The 20,134-nt window shown below is 36.8% G+C and overlaps 1 protein-coding gene across 11 annotated transcripts in view; it reads left to right on the plus strand.

Annotated features, from left to right (window-relative positions):
* GRM7 (glutamate metabotropic receptor 7) overlaps positions 1-20,134 on the plus strand; it is an 885,981-nt gene that overhangs the window by 447,435 nt on the left and 418,412 nt on the right. For all 11 annotated transcript variants that reach the window (XR_002338088.1, XR_002338089.1, XR_002338090.1 and 8 more), the window contains 2 exons: positions 947-1,088; positions 6,960-7,114. Coding sequence is in view for 7 of the 11 variants with exons in the window: in XM_021071050.1 (XP_020926709.1) it covers positions 947-1,088; positions 6,960-7,114 (297 nt within the window). In the remaining 4 variants the exon portion in view is untranslated. The remainder of the gene's footprint in view (positions 1-946; positions 1,089-6,959; positions 7,115-20,134) is intronic.

Here is a 20,134-nt window from a genome sequence, read left to right on the forward strand (position 1 = left end):
AATTATCCTTTCTACCTCTTTTGCCTATGCCAGCCTTTATTAAGGCGTGTTTTATAAATGACTAGATCTAGGAGCTGCTACTAAGCAAGAGTTGGAGTGGTATATCTTACTTAGTAAAGTGTTGCATTTTTCCTTGTCTTGAAATTCATAAGACAATTAATACCATAACAGTTCTAAGAAGTCTGGTGTAAGCACATCTATTTATCTCGCTCATCTCCTTTTCTTCTAACATGAAATGGGTGATCCTAACTACTTTAAAGATTTTTAAGATCAGGTAACAGACATAAAACACACATTTGTGGGTTGGGCAAATAGTATGTGGTCAATAAAACTTTATTACTGAGATTTATGATAGTCAATCTTGTTTTTGTTTTATTTTTGTATTTATTCCATTGACTGTGAACTTTATAAGATGAGATGGGAATAATAAAGAGGAAAAATTCTGAGAATGCAAACACCAGATAAAAATAGAAATTGACAGGAGCATTACCTGTTCAAATACATGTTTTATTGTGGTCAACTGATTGTGGTTTTCTTATAGTTAATTACATTCATTTTAAAGACCTCCCACCAATATGTCTACCTAAACCTATCTCCTCAGAGTCAGTATCATTGGTATTCCTGGGCATAACTAACCATTTACAAGTGCATTGCATAAATTCATTTGAGTAATTAAAAACAACAACAACAACAACAATAAGAAAAAAAAGAAAGAAAAAAACAAGTGCATTGCAAAGAGAATGAGGCTGCACCACACCATGGAAGGTGCACCAAGTATTAACAGCTCAGGACTCAAAGGTCCTAGGATGTCCCCATTCAGCAATATCACCAGGGAAGTGCTTATGCCCTCAGAATTCACAGTTTCCTCCTCCCCATCTACTTTTCCTGGTTCGTTTAATATCTCTGTGGGAACTTAATTGACACTCTGCTTTCTTTTCTTAAACAGGTGGGCTCTGCATTGCCCAGTCCGTGAGAATCCCCCAAGAGCGCAAAGACAGGACCATTGACTTTGATAGAATTATCAAACAGCTCCTGGACACCCCCAACTCCAGGGCCGTCGTGATTTTTGCCAACGATGAGGATATAAAGTAAGGCTGATGGGTGAAATTCATTAATATGCATGTTGCAATTTAGGAGACAGAAGGATCAGGATACTAGCAGAGAAAGGGGAAAAGATAGCACAGAATCAAATCAATAATTACATAGCGGCAGAGTCTGTACACGCTTTCTACCTCGCAGAAGTAGTTAGAGCAAACCGTGGAAGAGCAGCATGCTGCTGTCATGTTTCCCCCCTGTTAGCTAAATAAATGTATTCAATTACTTGTAAAAAGAGAAAACCACTGGACCTTTCAAAGGTTCTTTTATTTTAAAAATATATCCAAATGTAACAGACTTTTATCTAAAGAGTGGCTCTTCTTAATGTAAAAGAAAAATGTCTTATAATTCTGGCTATATTGTTCCTGCTTTGGACTCACTACGTTCAAAACCAAACTTGTCATATCTCTATATTCTCCAATCCATTTTTTCCTCTCTCTTTTGTTACCTTAATCTGCCTTGGAGTCAAAAATCTGATTGCAATCTTGATTTTCTTTTTAGCTCATCCCTTGTACTCTTGGCCAAGCCATGCAGAGCTAACCTTTGAAGTTCTTTTAGTATACAAATATGCCCTGTTTCCTTTTCTGACCACTGACACTTTGGTCCAGAATCCTTATTTTTTTTTAGAATAAGCAGTAAAATAAACACACCTGTTTAAAAAAAAATCAAAAACCATTTGAAAAAATCTAGATTAAAGAAGTTGGAATCTTTTTTTTAATAAGCTGTCTCTAGATGCAATAGGTAATGACCTGTTTCTTAAAAATTCTTCTAGAGACAGTCTGTGTGTTTTTAGACAAATGGAAGAACACTATGCATTATATTGTTCTACTCCCTGCTTGCCTTTACTCACTATTTTATCATGGAGGTCTCTGACTGTCATTACCTATAGCTGTATTCAGTCTTTTCAATAGCCATGCAGAAGTTCATTTTGTATATTTGCTATGATTTATCTAACTGCTCCCTTGCTGATTGACATTCAAGTCTGATTATAGATTTTTTTAATTATAAATTATATTGCAATAAAATGTCCTACAAATCTGTATGCATATATATATTAATATTCACATATTTTATATTTTACATATTTACAACATATGACTATATATTAACATAATACAAACATATGTAATGTACAACTGTATTATTTTTATAAGTATTTAAAGCATACATTGCTGGATAAGAAGTTTCCAGAACAAAGATGTGTTCCTTCTTAAAAGTGAATATTGTCTTCCAAAGAGGTAGTGCCAATTTACACCTCTGCTGATGTGAAAGAGCTGTGTAGGTTTTTAAAATACTTGTCTTATAGTTTAAAATAGCATTTAACTTGAAGGTCAAAATATTTTATTAAGGGTAAATTTGAAGGGTCCAGGACATTATTACACCCAGCTGTATTATTGCACTGCCGTCATTACCAGCCTGCTAGTCCTGTATCCCTCTCCTTCACGTGTATCCTACATGCTGTCTCTGAATCCACCCATCTTCCTGGTAGTTAGCTCTGGTCATGGGATGACAGGCAGGACTATTAAATGTGAAGTGTGTTAAACCTGAAGTTAGGATACCTGAGGGCTTTTTACTTATTTTTTTCTTTTGAAATGACCACTGTCTCACCTTGGGCAAGAACCTCCCCCACATCCTGCTTCTCCAACTCCTTGAGGCCTCAGCTGTCCCAACAGTAAAATGCATATCCGTTTGAGCTCTTTCTGTGATGATATGAACTCGTCCTAAGATTCTGGACTTATTTCTTTCCATGCTCCCTCACATTTTGTGTTCTGTAGGCAAGGAGCCATTTATGTTTCCTCTTTACTAAGTCTTTGTACATTGTCTTTCACCTATCTGGAATATTTTCCTTTCCCACTTCATAATTCCAATGCCATCGAACTGTTTCTGAAGGATGATTTCTCTAAACAGTGTAGCCTTGGCAAATTCTTCATCATAACTTGGTTTCATAGTTTATTTCACCAATGTGATTTTGTACCCATTGATCATTTAATTAGTGTTTATGTTATCCACTAGCCTGTAAGCATCACTAAATAGAGGTGATGCCCCTTTTGACTTCCTTTTTTATCCTTAGCCCTTATCACAGTGCTCAATACATGAGAGATGCTCATTGAATGTCATTAAATGAATGAATGAAATGCCTTATCAAGTGCCCACTGTATAGTAATTTGTATAGGATTTTCTTTCTTAACTTTATGATGCTTTAAAATGTGGTCCTTGCAGTTCCCATTCTGGCACAGTGGAAATGAACCCGACTAGTATCCATGATGATGTGAGTTTGATCCTTGGCCTCATTCAGTGCCTTAGGGATCTGGTGATGCAATGAGCTGTGATGTAGGTCACAGACACAGGTCAGATTTCACGTTGCCATGGCTGTGGTGTAGGCTGGCAGCTGCAGGTCCAATTTGACCCCTAGCCTGGGAACTTCTATGTGCCACGGGTACAGACCTAAAAAGAAAAAAAAAAAAAAAAGTGCTCCTATTTTAGCATTTAGACCTCACTTTGACTCACCCAGTCCTTCACCTAAAATGCATGGCTCAGATCCTCCCACGGATTCTAATTGTTCCTCCACGATGGCTTTCATAAATGGTGTTTCCTCTCTTCTTTTCTACCTGTTGACATTTTGTCAGTTCTTCAAGGTTTATCCCAAGCATGCCATGAAACTCTTTCTGATCACCCCTTAAATATATCATTCCTCTCCTTAAAAAATGCTGATTCTGTGTCCTTCGGGTGCTTGCTTCCACATTTTGTGATTTGGCTATTTAAGGCATTTTGTCTTTATAGTATTATCTTAACTATTTGTTCTTGATTTTTTCCAATTCCTATACTTTTCTTAATCATCTCATAATTTTTAATACCTATTTTATACAAAGTATGTAATACATTGATCAGGTGTAGCCCCATGTTTATTTTTATGTACATTATACATGGCACATAAATACTTTATTACAAATGGCTGTAATGACTAATTGGTTGTAATACCCTTGACTTGTAGGTAGCATGAGGTTTAAATTTGGGATGTCAAAATGTATATAAGCCACTCAACAGCTACGCCCTCTATTTTTTTTAATAGGATTTTGTGTGTTGTTATGTACTGTAACTCATAGAAGTAATATAGGTAATAGTTCTTGAGCACAGTAATAAAAGTCATGTATAAGTGTCTTGCAAAATATGGTCTTAAGCACACCGATATCTGAAAAGTACTGATAACCCACAATGTCATCTTATTCTTCTTTCAGAAGATTTACACTGTAGATGGGGGAATTTTGAGATTTCTTAGAACATTAACTTTAAATATCTTGTCAGAGAAGATATTATCATCTAGATTTTGAAGCTAAGTTCTAAATCAGTCATGGGTACTGATAATTTGAATTTTAGACAAGAATGGATACTTTTCCTATGACACTTTGTTCTTATTTTATTTATTTATTTATTTGTCTTTTTGCCTTTTCTAGGGCCGCTCCTGTGGCATATGGAAGTTCCCAGGCTAGGGGTTGAAATCAAGCTGTAGCCACCAGCCTATGCCAGAGCCACAGCCACATGGGATCCGAGCCGTGTCTGAGATTTACACTACAGAAATAGTATCTCTGAATCAAGTATAAATGATTGCTTGTTTCATTTTTATAAAAGTAATAAATGCACATAATTTTTTAAAAAGCAAAATATGACTAAAACACTTTCGATGCAAAACAGTGGTCTCACGTCCCATTCTGCCATACTCTCTTGTTATGTTTTCCTTGAGCAACTATTTTAATGATTTAAGCTAATTTTTCTGGTCTTATCTACATAATATACCTATAATGCAATTTTGGAATTATTAATTTAAAATGTTGTCTATTAACTCCTCTTACATTAGGTAGAATATAGCTCATTTTTATCTCTATTATCTCCCCACAAATTTGCTGATGAACCACTTTCTTTTGAAAACTCATATTTGGAGTTTTTTTTTCTTTAAAAATATTGTTTTAAAAAATTACTTTAGGAGTTCCCATTGTGGCTCAGTGGAAACGAATCTAACCAGCATCCATAAGGATGCAGGTTCGATCCCTAGCCTCACTCGGTAGGTTGAGGATCTGACATTGAAGTGAGCTGTGGTGTAGGTCACAGACATGGCTCAGATCTGGTGTCACTGTGGCTGTGGCATAGGCCAGCAGCTATATCTCTGACTGGACCCCTAGCCTGGGAACCTTCATATGCCATGGGTGCATTCCTAAAATAAAAACCAAAAAAAAATTACTTTAATTTCTCTTTACATTTGTTCTGGAAATGCTATTAGTTGGATGTAGGTCTTCCTGGATTTATTATTTAATGACATGTCTTTTCTTGTGTGTGTTCTACCTTGTTTTGCTTTCTGAAAATGTTTATTTGCTTTCTTCATCTCATCTAACATAATTTTAATTTCATATTTTTCATTTCTAAGAGCTATTTCTTATTGTTATTTCCAATTTATTCCAGATAATTGAGACGATGACTTTCATTTAACTGTGTTTTCTTTTCTTTTGTTTATTTTTTAGGTATATTTTCTCTGCCTCACCCCTCAGCAGTTTCTTTCCCCATGTTAATTTATTTGGTGTCTATTTTACATTGGAGATTTTTCCACAGTGATGGTTCATTTCTGGCAGGTTTCATTTGAATAAGACATGCAAGAGTTCTATGTTTACGGGCAGAGCTTATCAACTTACAGGGCTTTTGGTGGAGTGGTCAGGCATCCAAGTGGCCATTTCATTAAAGAAAATCTCTATGTCAGTATATAAAATCTTTTTCCTGGGGTGGTTCAGATTTTTCCAGTAAATTGTTTTTTTGCCTAAGGCAACATCTCCTTGGTTTCCAGAATTCTGTAAACATTGGTGTAAATTTCCTAGAGAATCTTTCCATTTGAATACTTAAAAGTAATTTTAACTAAGTCCCCAACCCCCTCACATTTAACTTACTCTCTGACATCCACAACCTTCTGCTATTTGGGTGTTCACAATATCAAAACCTAGTCCTTAAAATTTTATTAAGAAATTGCCATTCCATGTCCCATCTAGAAGAAAAAGAAGGAGGTCTTTGGTTTTTGCCATTTCATACACCATCTTTCAACTAACCGTATTGTATTTAGCCACATGCCTCTGCAGTACCTGGTATCTCTAAGTCCTGAGAGGCAAACCAACCTGTTCCCCTTCAATTTTACCCATCATAGTAGTTTTACTGGTAGCTTTCTCTGTTGTACAAATTCAGTGACCTCTTAGCTATGCCCCATTCTTCCAAAAATATTACTGTAATAACATCTTATTGAGTAACTAGTTTCTCTTTTTTATTTACCTTTATTACCCCTATTATTTATACACTATTTTAATTTATAAATGAGTTGTACATTTTTCAAGCTTAATGTGGAGTTCTGTTCATTTTAATAAATAATGTAAAATGCTTCATTTAGACTAATATATTCCTTTCCTGAAATGAAATGTACTCCCAGCAGTGCATGAGTCCTCATTTCCCCATCTTCATGCCAAAATTTGTGACACAAAATAAAACCAAACACTTCTGCCAAGAAAATAAATGAATTTATTATTTTGTTCTAATTTGCACTTTCCTCCTTTTTAATGTATATGACTATCCAGCTTATTGGTTATTTGTAATTCTCCTTTTATCTTTTTACTTTTAATACTCTGCCTATTTTCTTCAAGTTACCTTGATGATGGTTCTTATTGGTTTACAAAATCTCTTTATATATTAAGGATATAAATCCTTAGGCTTACTTTTTCCCACTGATTACTTACTTCTTGAAAACATTAACTTGCTTTTCTTTTGCTTCACTCTTAATAGGTATATGTTCAACTGTTATTCGTTATCCTTAATTTATCTTTTCACTTTCCTTTCTACAGGCAGATTCTTGCAGCAGCCAAAAGAGCTGACCAAGTGGGCCATTTTCTCTGGGTTGGATCAGACAGCTGGGGATCCAAAATAAACCCACTGCACCAGCATGAAGATATTGCAGAAGGAGCCATCACCATTCAGCCCAAGCGAGCAACTGTGGAAGGTATGAGTTTTGTCAGTAGTGTGATTTGATATGAGACTGGTTGGTACTATGTAGGGAGGCCAAAGCATGAGTCTGTCTGAGGGCTTGGGGGGGTTTACATCATTTACAATTTATGCAGGATAGTTGCAACCTTGCTGGCATGAAATGCAAATGAGGCCTTGTATCTGGTCTTTTCTTTTAATTGGTAGTCTTCTTTTGAAAAGATCATTTTATATTCATAATAATATTACAATTAGCATCTACCCTTTTTATTATGCTATAAGAACTTTCAGAGAGATCATTTCTGTGAATTAGAAGTGAAATAATAACACAACCCAAGTATATGTAAGTGAGCTGCATTTTCTGAGAGAATATTTTCCATTTATAATTTATCCATTACTCCAATAGCAGGATGACTACAGGGATTCTTTCCCCCCATTACCTCTCAGGCATCAACATCACCTTGCCTTCCTGGGTCTTTTTGTTCTGGCTTTCTTTTTTTATTTCTCTTACTTTCCTAAAATACTGCCCTTTTCTTTTCCTTTGCCTTCCTTGCTGCTACAAAGATGCTTTGAGAGGTAGAAGAAGGAGAAGGTGATTATTGGCATCTTTCTGATCTAACAAAAGTGGCTGCTTATGATTTATGTTCTCCTTTAATTTGAAAAGTTATTTCTAAAAGAAGACACTGTCAAGAAAAGGAGCCTCCTCCACTGGAATCCTGCTTTGTGCTCTTTTTCTGATGGGCCAGGTCTCCAAAGATTCCCTAAAACATGATTTGCACATTAAAAAGACCTCTATCCTCTCAGTCAATAGAGACTCAAATATTTGCATTTCTTTCTATGCTGTCTCTACTCCAGGCTAATTAATTATTCTCCCCAGAAGGCCACTTGGTCTATGTGGGCCTTTTTAAACAAGCTAGGTTGCAGATCTGTCACTGTCCCCTTTCTGTGTTATCCTGGGAAGATAAAGTTCCCATGAGTCACCCATGTGTTCACTGGGAAGCTTTGAATTAATTTCATTAACCCACTCTATGTCCAGAAAAGAGTGCCTATCTTACAGCCCAGACCAATGTATCTGCAGATTAACTGCAAGAATATAATAGATCTTTACTATTTCCACTCTTTTCATGTGTGTGTGTTTTGTCTTTTCAGGGCCACACCTGTGGCATATGGAGGTTCCCAGGCTAGGCCCAGGCTAAGGGTCTAGTTGGACCTGTGACCACCAGCCTATGCCAGAGCCACAGCAATGCAGGATCCAAGCCGTATCTGCAAACTACACCACAGCTCACAGCAATGCTGGATTCTTTACCCATTGAGCAAGGCCATGGTTCTAACCTGCAACCTCATCGTTCCTAGTTGGATTCGTTTCTGCTAAGCCACGATGGGAACTCTGAGAGATCTTAAGTATTTCCATTCTTTTTCACTCAAACACATAAATGTCTATTGTGTGCCTCACTCTAGACTGAGTTGGAAAAATGAGTACAAATACCTCACCTTGAAAGCATTCAGAGCTGAGAGAAGCTATCAGAAAATAGTCGATGGCTATGTAACACAAGAAATACTGTAACACAGTAGGTGAGATAATATGCAAATTCTCTAGGGTGGTGATGTTGTGGTTGGGGAAGGCTCCTGAGAGGAGGCAAAACAGGAAATGAATGTTAAAACTCATCAGGCAATGAGAAGGAGCTCCTCTACTTCCAACCCAGGAAATAAGAGCCAAGGAGTGAAGGAGCAGGACACATTGAGGTGGCTGCAAAAAAATTCATTCTGCAGCCCTGTTTTTCATGAAGCTGTGAAATTATTCCAGTTCTTTAAAAAAATTCCCATTTACAGACATTGGGAAAATACTTGCCTCTCCTAAAATAGTAGTCAGGGCACACTTTACCAGATTGACTCCATTCTGTCCTTTGGGTCTCTGCTTAGATGTTAATTTTCCTTGGGAGCTATACCATTTGTAACCATTTTACCCCTGCCAGGTTTGGTTAGGGGTTCCTTCTATTGTTTCTACATCACCTCTTGTGTCTTCTACCTCTTTACTTCTCTCTATATGGAAACATATCTGTTATGCACCATTGTACCACTAGTACCTTGATCTTGCCTTGGATATATCAGGTACTCAAACAGGCTTTTAAGTGGTTGGATACCTGGATGCATGGAGGGATTATAGACCACATAAGGGCCTGGCACAATATATGGCTAAGAACTGGGCCAGAGTTGGATTGTGAAGGGTCTCAAAAAGTGAGCGGGATCTGAGGATGTCAATGGGATGTGATCAGAGACAGACAGTTCCCACTCAGATGACTTTTTGGAGGGGTAAAGTGTAAGATTTGATGAGAGTCAAAGCAAAGTAACAGATTTCAGGGTCTCTCCTGAGGTCTTCTATTCCTAACTGTAGACAGGACATAGGCATGTGACCAACTCTATGGCTGTTAACTACAGGTTCAGGATGTTTTAGGAAATTACTAAGTGTCTCAAAAGTTTTATAAATTCTTATAAATGTATCTCCCCCCATCCTCCACCCTGTCTCATTTGGAAACCATGTTTTTCAAAGTCTGTGAGTATCTGGTCTGCAAAGAAGTGCATTGTGTCTTTCTTTAGATTCCACATGTAAGTAATAGCATTTGATGTTGGAAATGATATAAAATTTCATTGTGATGATTGTTGTACACCTATAAGTGTAATAAAATACATTAAGTAATTAACAAATGTTTTATAAATTCTTAAAGCAAAATCATTTTTCATGTATATATAGGGACACAAAGTTATTAGCCACAAAACAGCATCCTGAAACTGTCTACCAGAAAAATATGTGGTCTCAAAAATGAAATGGAGGAGAGTTGCTATTGTCAATGAAAGTATTATTGAAATGTGATAGAGCAGCAACACTTCATGCAGAACTCTCTATTTCTACCCAGATAGAACATGAGACTTAATTTGGCTCTTGAGAAATGATGTGGTTTCTAGTTAGCCATATTGTCCTGTGCATTGATACAAAAAGCAGTCAAGATTTGTCACTAACATAGAGGATGGGACCACAATATTGTGACTGTACATTTACAGTGTCATACTCCTAAGGAAATGAAAAAATAAATGCGTTCAATTGCACTAAGTTTTCTGAACAAAGCTATGAAATACCTCAAATGAAACTATAAATAGAATGCATTCTATATGAGCAAGTACATCTTCCTCTCCTGTATAATTTTTGTTTCCCTTTTTTTTGGATGTTCCATATTGGATTCTACTGGAGTGGAACATCATGCAAATACTCAGAGTGTTGCTACCCTCCTTTATCTTCGACTATGTTGTATAATGCCGTACCTTCGAATGTGAATAAGAAAAAGAAAATCAATAATCAACCATTTTTTTCTTTAGATCCATATTTGGGACACATTCAGTAAACCTCTAAATGTTTGGCTCATTTTCTCTGTATCTGCAAGAATGATTAGCAATAAATTGCCTTAGGTCAAAGGGATAGCCAGTGCATTGCCCCTGTGAAAGTTGTGTTCACCTTCTCACTTTCTATCTGTATTTATTTTTCATTTATGGAAAATAGGCCCTCAGTGTTTGCTAGCCCAGGGTATCATTCCCCTCCCTTCAATTAGATGATAATAGGGACTGTGCCTGGGAAATGTCGGCCATGACCCCTCTGGCTGCCCAGCATTCACAGGAGGTTTCAGAATGTCTCCAGACTTGGCAGCCCTTCTCCAGCTCCTGAGCCAAACCACTTCTGTAAATTTTCATTTCTATGCATTGTCTGATGTGCCAGAGGATCCCTGGAATTTTCCTCTCTTCTGTTGCATCATTAACAAGGACTCCTGGTCATATTCTCTAGCCCCCAGCAAGTCCACAGAGCAAAATGCCCAAATCCCTTTTGACTCCTTGCCTTCCAGAATGCTCTGATTCTCTGAGAGCAGGCCGTCCTGGGCATCCTCTTGTTACAACCAGTGATGGTCATGGGCCAGCACATCTCTGACATAATCATTAACATCAGGGAGTGAGCATAATGAAGGGGTGGATTTTCAAACTGACTGTAATGGCTCTGACTATTGATGATGATTTTCAAATGGGTCTATAGAACAGCTTGGTTTCTGAATTAAATCTGAGATATGTGTAGGAAAAGAGAAAAAGTGCTCTGGACCTGGCATTACAAAGTTGGTTATTTCATGCATTTTTACTCAAGATAGAAACAAATCCTTTATTTTTTTCTTCAAGCCAGAGATCAAAGCTATGAAGAGCTGAACTAAAATATTTCTGGCTCCTATTTAGATATGCCCTACTTCGGTCTTCCTTGATTCCCTGGAATGTTCCACACACATCACAAAGTTTTGCTAAGGGAATGAGAGAAAAAACAAAGAAATAAAATTTTGCCTTAAGTCACAGTACTGTTTTTAAGCAACGCTATTATTAAAATAGACCTATAACCTTGTTTAATGAGAGAGAAGTCAAGATGTTGCATGTTCAGTGTTATGAGAGTTTCTTTCATTGGCTCTTTCATAGATGTTTATAAGCTTCAGCAAGGTATCCGCCACTGATCTAAACACTGAGATATGGCAAGTGACAATCTAGGTCAGCTCCCCTCTTCTGGAATTTCCCTGAGTGTGGAGGTGACAGGCAAGGAAGAATATAATAAGAAAATAGCATGTTGGGATAATTACTCTAAACTATATTTCCTTAAGGATCAACTTGTAAATTATTGAGATACAAATGAAAATGGAAAAAGAGAGACAAGGTGACCAGTATACTATTCAGGTTAAAAAAAAAAAAAAAAAAAAGAAAAGAAAAAAAGAATTTACAGAATGTGTATGCAAGTCAGTAGCTGAAATCTCTCCAGCCTGTTCTAGATTCCTGGCACATGTACGTATCTGATCCTTTTAATGCCCAAAAATATCAAGGCTTCCCATTTCCCTGTTTCTTATTGATATGGAAAATGTTGTGGTTTTTTTGTGAAAAGATAAATGTAGTTTAATTTTTAAAAGACTTCCTGATTTTCCCAACGTTAGTCTACCCTGTAAAGCCAAACTCATTACTCCTGCAGTCCAAAAGATGCCATATACCCCCTTTATGACAAGCGAAAATCCTACTCACATGCAACACTCAAATTTGGAATTTCATCCTCCAGGAAAGTGCCTATGACCATGGGTACCCTGGGATCATCCTCCGTCTTTTTATCTGAAGCTTTGGCATTTACTAAGAGACTTAACATATAGTTAAGTCCTGAAAAAAAAAAAAAAAAACTTTTTTGGGGATTATATCTGAATCTATCTATAATACTTGAACTTGCAAAAACTGTATATTTGCATGAATTTGAAGTGTTCATCTCTGACTTTGTATTTTAAGATATTTAGTTGAAAAGGTCTTCACTTTAGACTCTGGGCAGACATTTCAAAGGTGATTTTGTACACTTTCCCTTTACTTCCCTTAAAAGTATCTTGGCTTCTTTGTTCTTCTTGTCTTTCCTTTCAAATTTTGAGAGACTTCCCACATAGGACCAACATGGTGGTTCAATTAGGTGATTTGTGAAGATGTTACCAACAAACACGGAAGCCTAAGCCTTGACTCCTCAGAAAGCAGAAAGTACAGAGGAGGTTGCCTTTTTTTTTTTTGTTTTAGACATTCTGGTAGGACCTTCCTTTCCAGACTGTCCTGTTTCTCCTAATAGAGAACAGGCTGAGGAAGGGAGGGCGAGCAGATCACAAGGGCGAGAAAAGAATATCCACTTGAAGGATAACACCATCTGATTTTTAATCTTATGATGACTAAACGAGAGATTATTGGTGTTGAGCAAGTGGTAAATGCAGAGATCTGCAACCTAGATAACTAAGGAGATGTGAGAACAATTAACCTTGAGGTGACTTAGATACATGGAGAATCTCAAATTTTGAACCATGCTGTCTCCTGCCTCATGAGATAGATGATCTCTTAACTGACTAATCATTCCCTGACCACCAAATAGATAAACAGACAAGAAAATATCCATCTATTTGCAAGATATACTGTCTGGTGCCCCAGCACGCTGAGCACCCAAGGCTAAGAAGCTGGTCCCATGTATGCCCATGGGTTGAATTTTCAGCTACCAAAAATTGTGTTTTTTATTTTAAGTATTTTTATTCCAGTAATGTGTGTTACCATAATTATTACATATAATTAAAATTAAATGAACAAGAGAGATGAGTAGAGAGAAACATGGAGAGAGAATGAAAGAGAAAAATACTATTTAAGGAAATATATGTGTGTGTATATATATATATATATATATTTGGAAAGAGTTGGTAAAATTTTGTCACTATTAGTTGTTGGCAAGACAGTAGTAAATTTTGAATAGAAATAATGAAAACTAAAAAATTACACTTATATTACTAAACAATTATCTTTAAATTTTCATTACACTTGAAAGGCCACAAAATTAAATTTTATTATAGTTGTTTTCTTATCTTTTTCAAAATGATGACAGGGAGGGCAGTCAGGTGATGCATATGCACACATACACAAATACCTTATGCCATATCATATCCTGTAATTGACAAGTAACTACATGTAAAACATTTAGTGGATTTATATAGATTTAATGATTTATTGGTAAGATATACATTTCTGATTAACTGAAACATTGTGAACCCCCTTTATTTTTAATGGTAATAGCTTTCAATGTACTTTCATTTGGGCTTTCTTTTTCTGGAACTTAATTTTCTTAGCGGTAGATGAAAGGTTTCAACTAGGTTACCCCTAAGGTCTCTTCTAGGACAAACTGTCTAAAAGTAATTACCTAGTATTTCTGTCTACTTAGCACCCACTCCCTCTTCTCATTACAGCCCCCACATTTTTACCTGTGAAATCTCATGCTCTACTGTCAGCCATAAGGTTCAGGTAAGACTGAACCAAACTCTTGTCTCTGGGAGCAGACACAGAGGTCCTATCACGCAAATAAAGACTGTTTCTGGGTTAGTATGGGACCCAAGGCAATCCACAGTTATGTTTTCCAATTTCCATATGTTTACCATAACTTTTGAAAAATAAGAATTCTGTTTTTCCAGAACTTACTAATTTGGAAGGTACAAGCTCAGAGCTGCTAGAGAGCACTTTCATAAGGCAGCCTGCCTGCAAATATCAAAGACCTGAATCGTGGAGAGGAAAACACCAAATCCGTGGACATCATTGATGATGCTGTAATCCCCTAAACCTAGTCTAGATCTGGAGGTCTCATCTTTATAAACTTACAGACTTCTGTTATTTATGTAAGATCCTTCAAAGTAAGCCTTTTTCACTTGCAAGTCAAATGACTTCACAGATATGGTTGAATATTAGGACGGTCTTCTGGCCATCATCTTGTTTCACCCTTTATCTTTTCTGAGTTACATTCTCTCCAAGTGCTATTTATCTCGTGTAGAAGTCCCCCTCTTCCTTCTACTCTCTTATGTATCTCTCTCCCTTGAAATCTATACATTCTTTGAGGCTTACCATAAGTCATATCTACCCTACAATTTCTTCCCTCATCACCTCCATCTTGTTCTGAAACTCATCCTCCTAGAGTGTGTATCCTGCTTGTAAAGTGTCTCCATGTAGAATCAGTTAATCTATTTAATCTATCTATCTATCTATCTATCTATCTATCTATCTATCTATCTATCTATCTATCATCTATCTATCTATATCATGGTGATGCTAACTAGAATCTAACTAATGGATTTGATATTATTGGGAAATGCAGAGGAACTATCATGCTCCAGAAATCTAATCATTTGAGAATTGTTCAAATGATTCTTAAGAGAATCCCTTCTAAAGATAGACAATGTGAGCCTGGTCCAGTAGTCTTATTTGTCAGAAGGAAGAAACAAACTTCCTTCTTCACAGCCCAGCACCCACTGAGTTAATCTATGAATTCCAGAGGGAACAGGTCAACTGGACATGGAAATTGGTCTCTGTTAAATAGACTAAGATACACTGAGGTAACAAATAAACTCTAATAGGACCGACACAAACAATACACATCACTCACCTGTGTAAATTGGGCTGTGGCTCCAGGGAACACTGCAGGGCAGTTGGCCTCTAGGCTGTTTATATCTTGTGGTACCTCAGTATCATTACTTTCTGTGCAACATTGCCAGAAAGAAAGAGAGTGACATATTTGAAAGGATCTCTTAAATGCTTTTTTCCTTAAAGGGGTACACATTGTTTCTCTTCTCATTTTATTCATCAAAGCAAGTCAGAAACAAAGAAGTAAATATTGGTGAACCTCATTCATCTACCTCCAGCTCCATTTGATTGGAAACTTTGTCAGGTATTAGGACACTAACAACAATACTTTGGAACTTTCTAACAGCAAACATGAAGGGAATGTCATTCTCCCACATGGCCCCAGATCTCTGAACAGCTATGATGCAATGAGCAGGGAGTTGGCAGCAGTGCAAAGGGGATTTCTGTGTCACAGAGGAAAACATATGCAGAGGCTGCAGCATAGCAATGCCATTGTGCTCAGAGATATCTAGAGGAAAACTGTGATGCCTAAAAATTATGAAGATTCCCTAGCCCAGCAAATGGGGGTGTTCATAAGACGTGTGACATACTTGAGTGGACATTCTACACAAACCACATGGAAACATGTCCGTGTGGCTTGGGAGGACATACATAACATGACTGCATTTACTCCTGCAAACTACGAGCCTTGGGGAAATTCCAGTTACCTCTATGTGGATGCAGGTTTGTTATTTGTGTCTGATGTTCTTGACTCTGCCCAACAGCCCTCATCTCACCTTTCTTTTTGGCCAGAAGAAGCCTGCTTTTGCTATGAAAGTTTAAAATGTCAAAGGCTCACTTACCCAAACTTCTCTGCAGTTAGAGGATGAGCCAGTTACTTAATCCTGACTACTTCCCATGAGGAAGTTTTCTGAGGTAGCTTCTTAAAAATACTTTCTTTGCTCCCTCACAAATGCGCCAAAAAAAAAAAGGAAAGAAAAAGAGAGGAATGTTATGAAATCAACTCTATAATTTATTTTCCAATCCAGTATGTTTTAGAAATAAAAGGGAGCATAAAATGCAGTTGTCCCAGGCAATCTGGGATATAAGGTCAGTCTTCTCAGAAGGAGGAAAACCCAGACCATCTTCTCTTCTTGCTTTTGTCATGTCATCTTGTGAGGACAGGATGATTGCAGCTACAGTAGCCATCTTAACAATGAGGGCAGAAGATGCCAACAGCACAGTGAGGCAGAGAAGACAAATGGAAAAATCCTGGACCCATAATGACTTGCTTAAATTGATGAACCAATCCTGGAATCATCTTCCTCAGAATTTATTCTTATGTGAAAAAAATACCCCTTATCTTTAAGCCACCTTTTTTTTTTTTTTTTTTTTTTTTTTTTTTTTAGCAGCTTCAGAGACTTGGAATTTTTTTTTTTTTAATTTTCCCACTGTACAGCAAGGGGGTCAGGTTATCCTTACATGTACACATTACAATTACAGTTTTTCCCCCACCCTTTCTTCTGTTGCAACATGAGTATCTAGACAAAGTTCTCAATGCTATTCAGCAGGATCTCCTTGTAAATCTATTCTAAGTTGTGTCTGATAAGCCAAAGCTCCCCATCCCTCCCACTCCCTCCTCCTCCCATCAGGCAACCACAAGTCTCTTCTCCAAGTCCATGATTTTCTTTTCTGAGGAGATGTTCATTTGTGCTGGATATTAGATTCCAGTTATAAGTGATATCATATGGTATTTGTCTTTGTCTTTCTGACTCATTTCACTCAGTATGAGGTTCTCTAGTTCCATCCATGTTGCTACAAATGGCATTATGGTGTTCTTTTTTATGGCTGAGTAGTATTCCATTGTGTATATATACCACATCTTCCGAATCCAATCCTCTGTCAATGGACATTTGGATTGTTTCCATGTCCTGGCTATTGTGAATAGTGCTGCAATGAACATGCGGGTGCATGTGTCTCTTTTAAGTAGAGCTTTGTCTGGATAGATGCCCAAGAGTGGGATGGCTGGGTCATATGGAAGTTCTATGTATAGATTTCTAAGGTATCTCCAAACTGTTCTCCATAGTGGCTGTACCAGTTTACATTCCCACCAGCAGTGCAGGAGGGTTCCCTTTTCCACTTTTAAGGTAGATATTGCATTACATGCAGCATAATCTGTCCATAATGATACAAATGTCTTACATATTTCTGTATATAATACCTGAATATGATATACTTGAATATTAAAAAAGAATCTCAAAAATATTTGTTGAATGAATGGATTTAACACAATGCAACTTTTGTAAAGACTATTTTTAGAGTAGTTTTGGATTTACAACAAAATGGAAATGGAGATACAGATATTTCCCATGTACACTCTTCCCCTATATAGACATTGCCTCCCCCATTATCAATATCACTCACCAGAATGGTATACTTTTTTACCAAGGATGAACCAACATCTACACATCATAATCATCCAAAGCCCATAGTTTACCTTAGATTGAACTCTTGATATTGTACATTCTATTTAGCTCTTGATATTGAGTTTAACAAATGTGTGATACATATCCATCATTAAAAGGATACGCAGAGTATACTCACTGCTCTAAAAATTATCTATGCTCTGCCTATTTTTATCTCCATCACCACCATCTCCCTTTCTCCTGTGACTTTTTTATTATCTCCATAGGTTTTCCCTTTCCAGAATGTCATATTGCTGGAATTATACAGCATACAACATTTTCCACATTGGCATCTTTCACTTAGTAATATGCATTTAAGATTTTTCCATGTCTTCATGGCTTGGTAGCTTGTTTCTTTTTAATGCTCATCAATATTTTTTGCTTGGATATAACTCAGTTTACTTACCCATTCAAATACTGAAGCAAATCCTGGTTGCTTCCAAGTTTTGGCAATTATAAATTAACCTTCTAGAAACAGCCATGTACTTGGTTTTACGTAGACCTAAGTTTTCATGGGTTACCAAGGAGCATTGGTATGTATGATAAGGCAATACAAACTGCCAAACTATCTTCCAAAGTGGCTATAACATTTTACTTCCCTCCAGCAGTAAGTGAGGGTTCCTGTTGTTCTGTACCCTCATCAGCTTTTAGAGTTATCAGTTTTTCAGTTTTTAGCAATACTAATAGTGGTATTTCATTGTCTTAATTTGAATTCCCCTGATGACATATGGTGTCAAGCATCTTTTCATGTTCTTGTTTTTCTCTGTATGTCTTATTTTGTGAGGGGTCTGTTAAGATTTTGGGTCAGTTTTCTTAGTCATGTTTTCTGTTTCCTTAATGTTGAGTTTTAAGATTTGCGTATGTATTTTGGATGACAGTCTTTTATCAGATGCGTCTTTGCCAACATTTTCTTCTTTCTGTGTCTTGCTTTTACTTCTCTTAATATTTTTTTCACAGATAACTTAATTTTTTTAGTTTTAATGATGTTCAGTGTATACATTTTTTTTCTTTCGTAGATTGTGTGGTATCTAAAAATGTATCTCCAGGATTTTCTGTTATGACTCAGTGGCAATGAACCCAACTAGTATCCATGAGGATTTGGGTTCAATCCCTGGCCTCGCTCAATGGGTTAAGGATCTGACATTGCCATGAGCTGTGGTGTAGGTTGCAGATAGGTTTCGGATCCCACGTTGCTATGGCTTTGGTATAGGCCAGCAGCTGCAGCTCCAATTTGACCCCTAGCCTAGGAACTTCCATATGCTATGAGTGTGGCCCTAAAAAGACAATCAATCAATCAATTAATAAAAGGTGTCTCCATACCCAAGGTCCTCTAGATTTTCTCTTATGCTATTTTCTAGGAGCTTTAGAGTTTTGTATTTCCCATTTAGGTATGTGATCCATTTCAAGTCAATTTTTATAAAAGGTGTAAGGTCTATGTCTTGATTGGATTTTTTCATATATATGTCCAGTTGTTGAAGAATCATTTGTTGAAGAGACACTATCTTTGCTCCATTGTATTATTTTTGCTCCTTTGTCAAGGATCATTTTGCTATATTTATGAGAGTATTGTTCTAGACTATTTATTCTGTTCTATTGACCCATTTGTCTATTATGCTCAGATAATAGGCAAATTGTCTTGATTCACTGTAGCTTTTTAGTAAATCTTGAAGTTGGGTAGCATCAGTCCTCCATCTTTGTTCCTCCCTTTCCATATTGTGTTAGCTATTCTCTGTCTTTTGCCCCTCCATGTAAACAGAAAAGAAAATCATGGACTTGGAGAATAGACTTGTAGTTGCCAAGGGGGAGAGGGAGGGAGTGGAATGGATGGTGTGCTTGGGGTTAATAGATGCAGACTTTTGCCTTTGGAATGGATTAGCAATGAGATCCTGCTGTGTACCACTGGGAACCATGTCTGGTCATTTATGATGGAGCATGATAATGTGAGAAAAAAGAATGTATACATGTATGTGTAACTGGGACACCATACTGTACAGCAGAAAGTTGACAGAAGACTATAATGGAAAAAAAATAAAAATCATTATATATAAAATAATTTTAAAAATAAACTTTAGAATCAGATTGTTGACATCCATAACTTCCTGGATTTTGATTGGGGTTATAATGACTTTAGGTCAATTTGTGTAGAACTGATATCTAAACAATACTGAATCATGATTGCAACTAGAGACTCTTACACTAAGTGAAGTAAATCAGAAAGAGAAAGACAAATACCATATGATATCACTTTAATCTAGAATCTAATGTACAGCACAAAGTAAACTTTCCATGGAAAAGAAACTGACAAACTTGGAGAACAGACTTACGGTTGCCAAGGGGGAGAGGGAGAGAGTAGGATGGACGTAATCTACTGCATTTGGAGTGGATAAGCAATGAGATCCTGCTGTATAGCACAGGGAACTATATCTAGTCACTTGTGATTGAACATGATGGAGGATAATGTGAGAAAAAGAATATATATATATATATGTGTGTGTGTGTATGTATGAATGACTGGGTCACTTTGTTGTACAATAGAAATTGGCAAAACGCTGGAAATCAACTATGATGGGAAAAATAAAAATCATATAAACATAAAAAAATAAAAACAATATTGAGCCTTACTCTCC

Source organism: Sus scrofa, chromosome 13 (genome assembly GCF_000003025.6).
Source record: "Sus scrofa isolate TJ Tabasco breed Duroc chromosome 13, Sscrofa11.1, whole genome shotgun sequence".
Classification (NCBI taxonomy): domain Eukaryota; kingdom Metazoa; phylum Chordata; class Mammalia; order Artiodactyla; family Suidae; genus Sus; species Sus scrofa.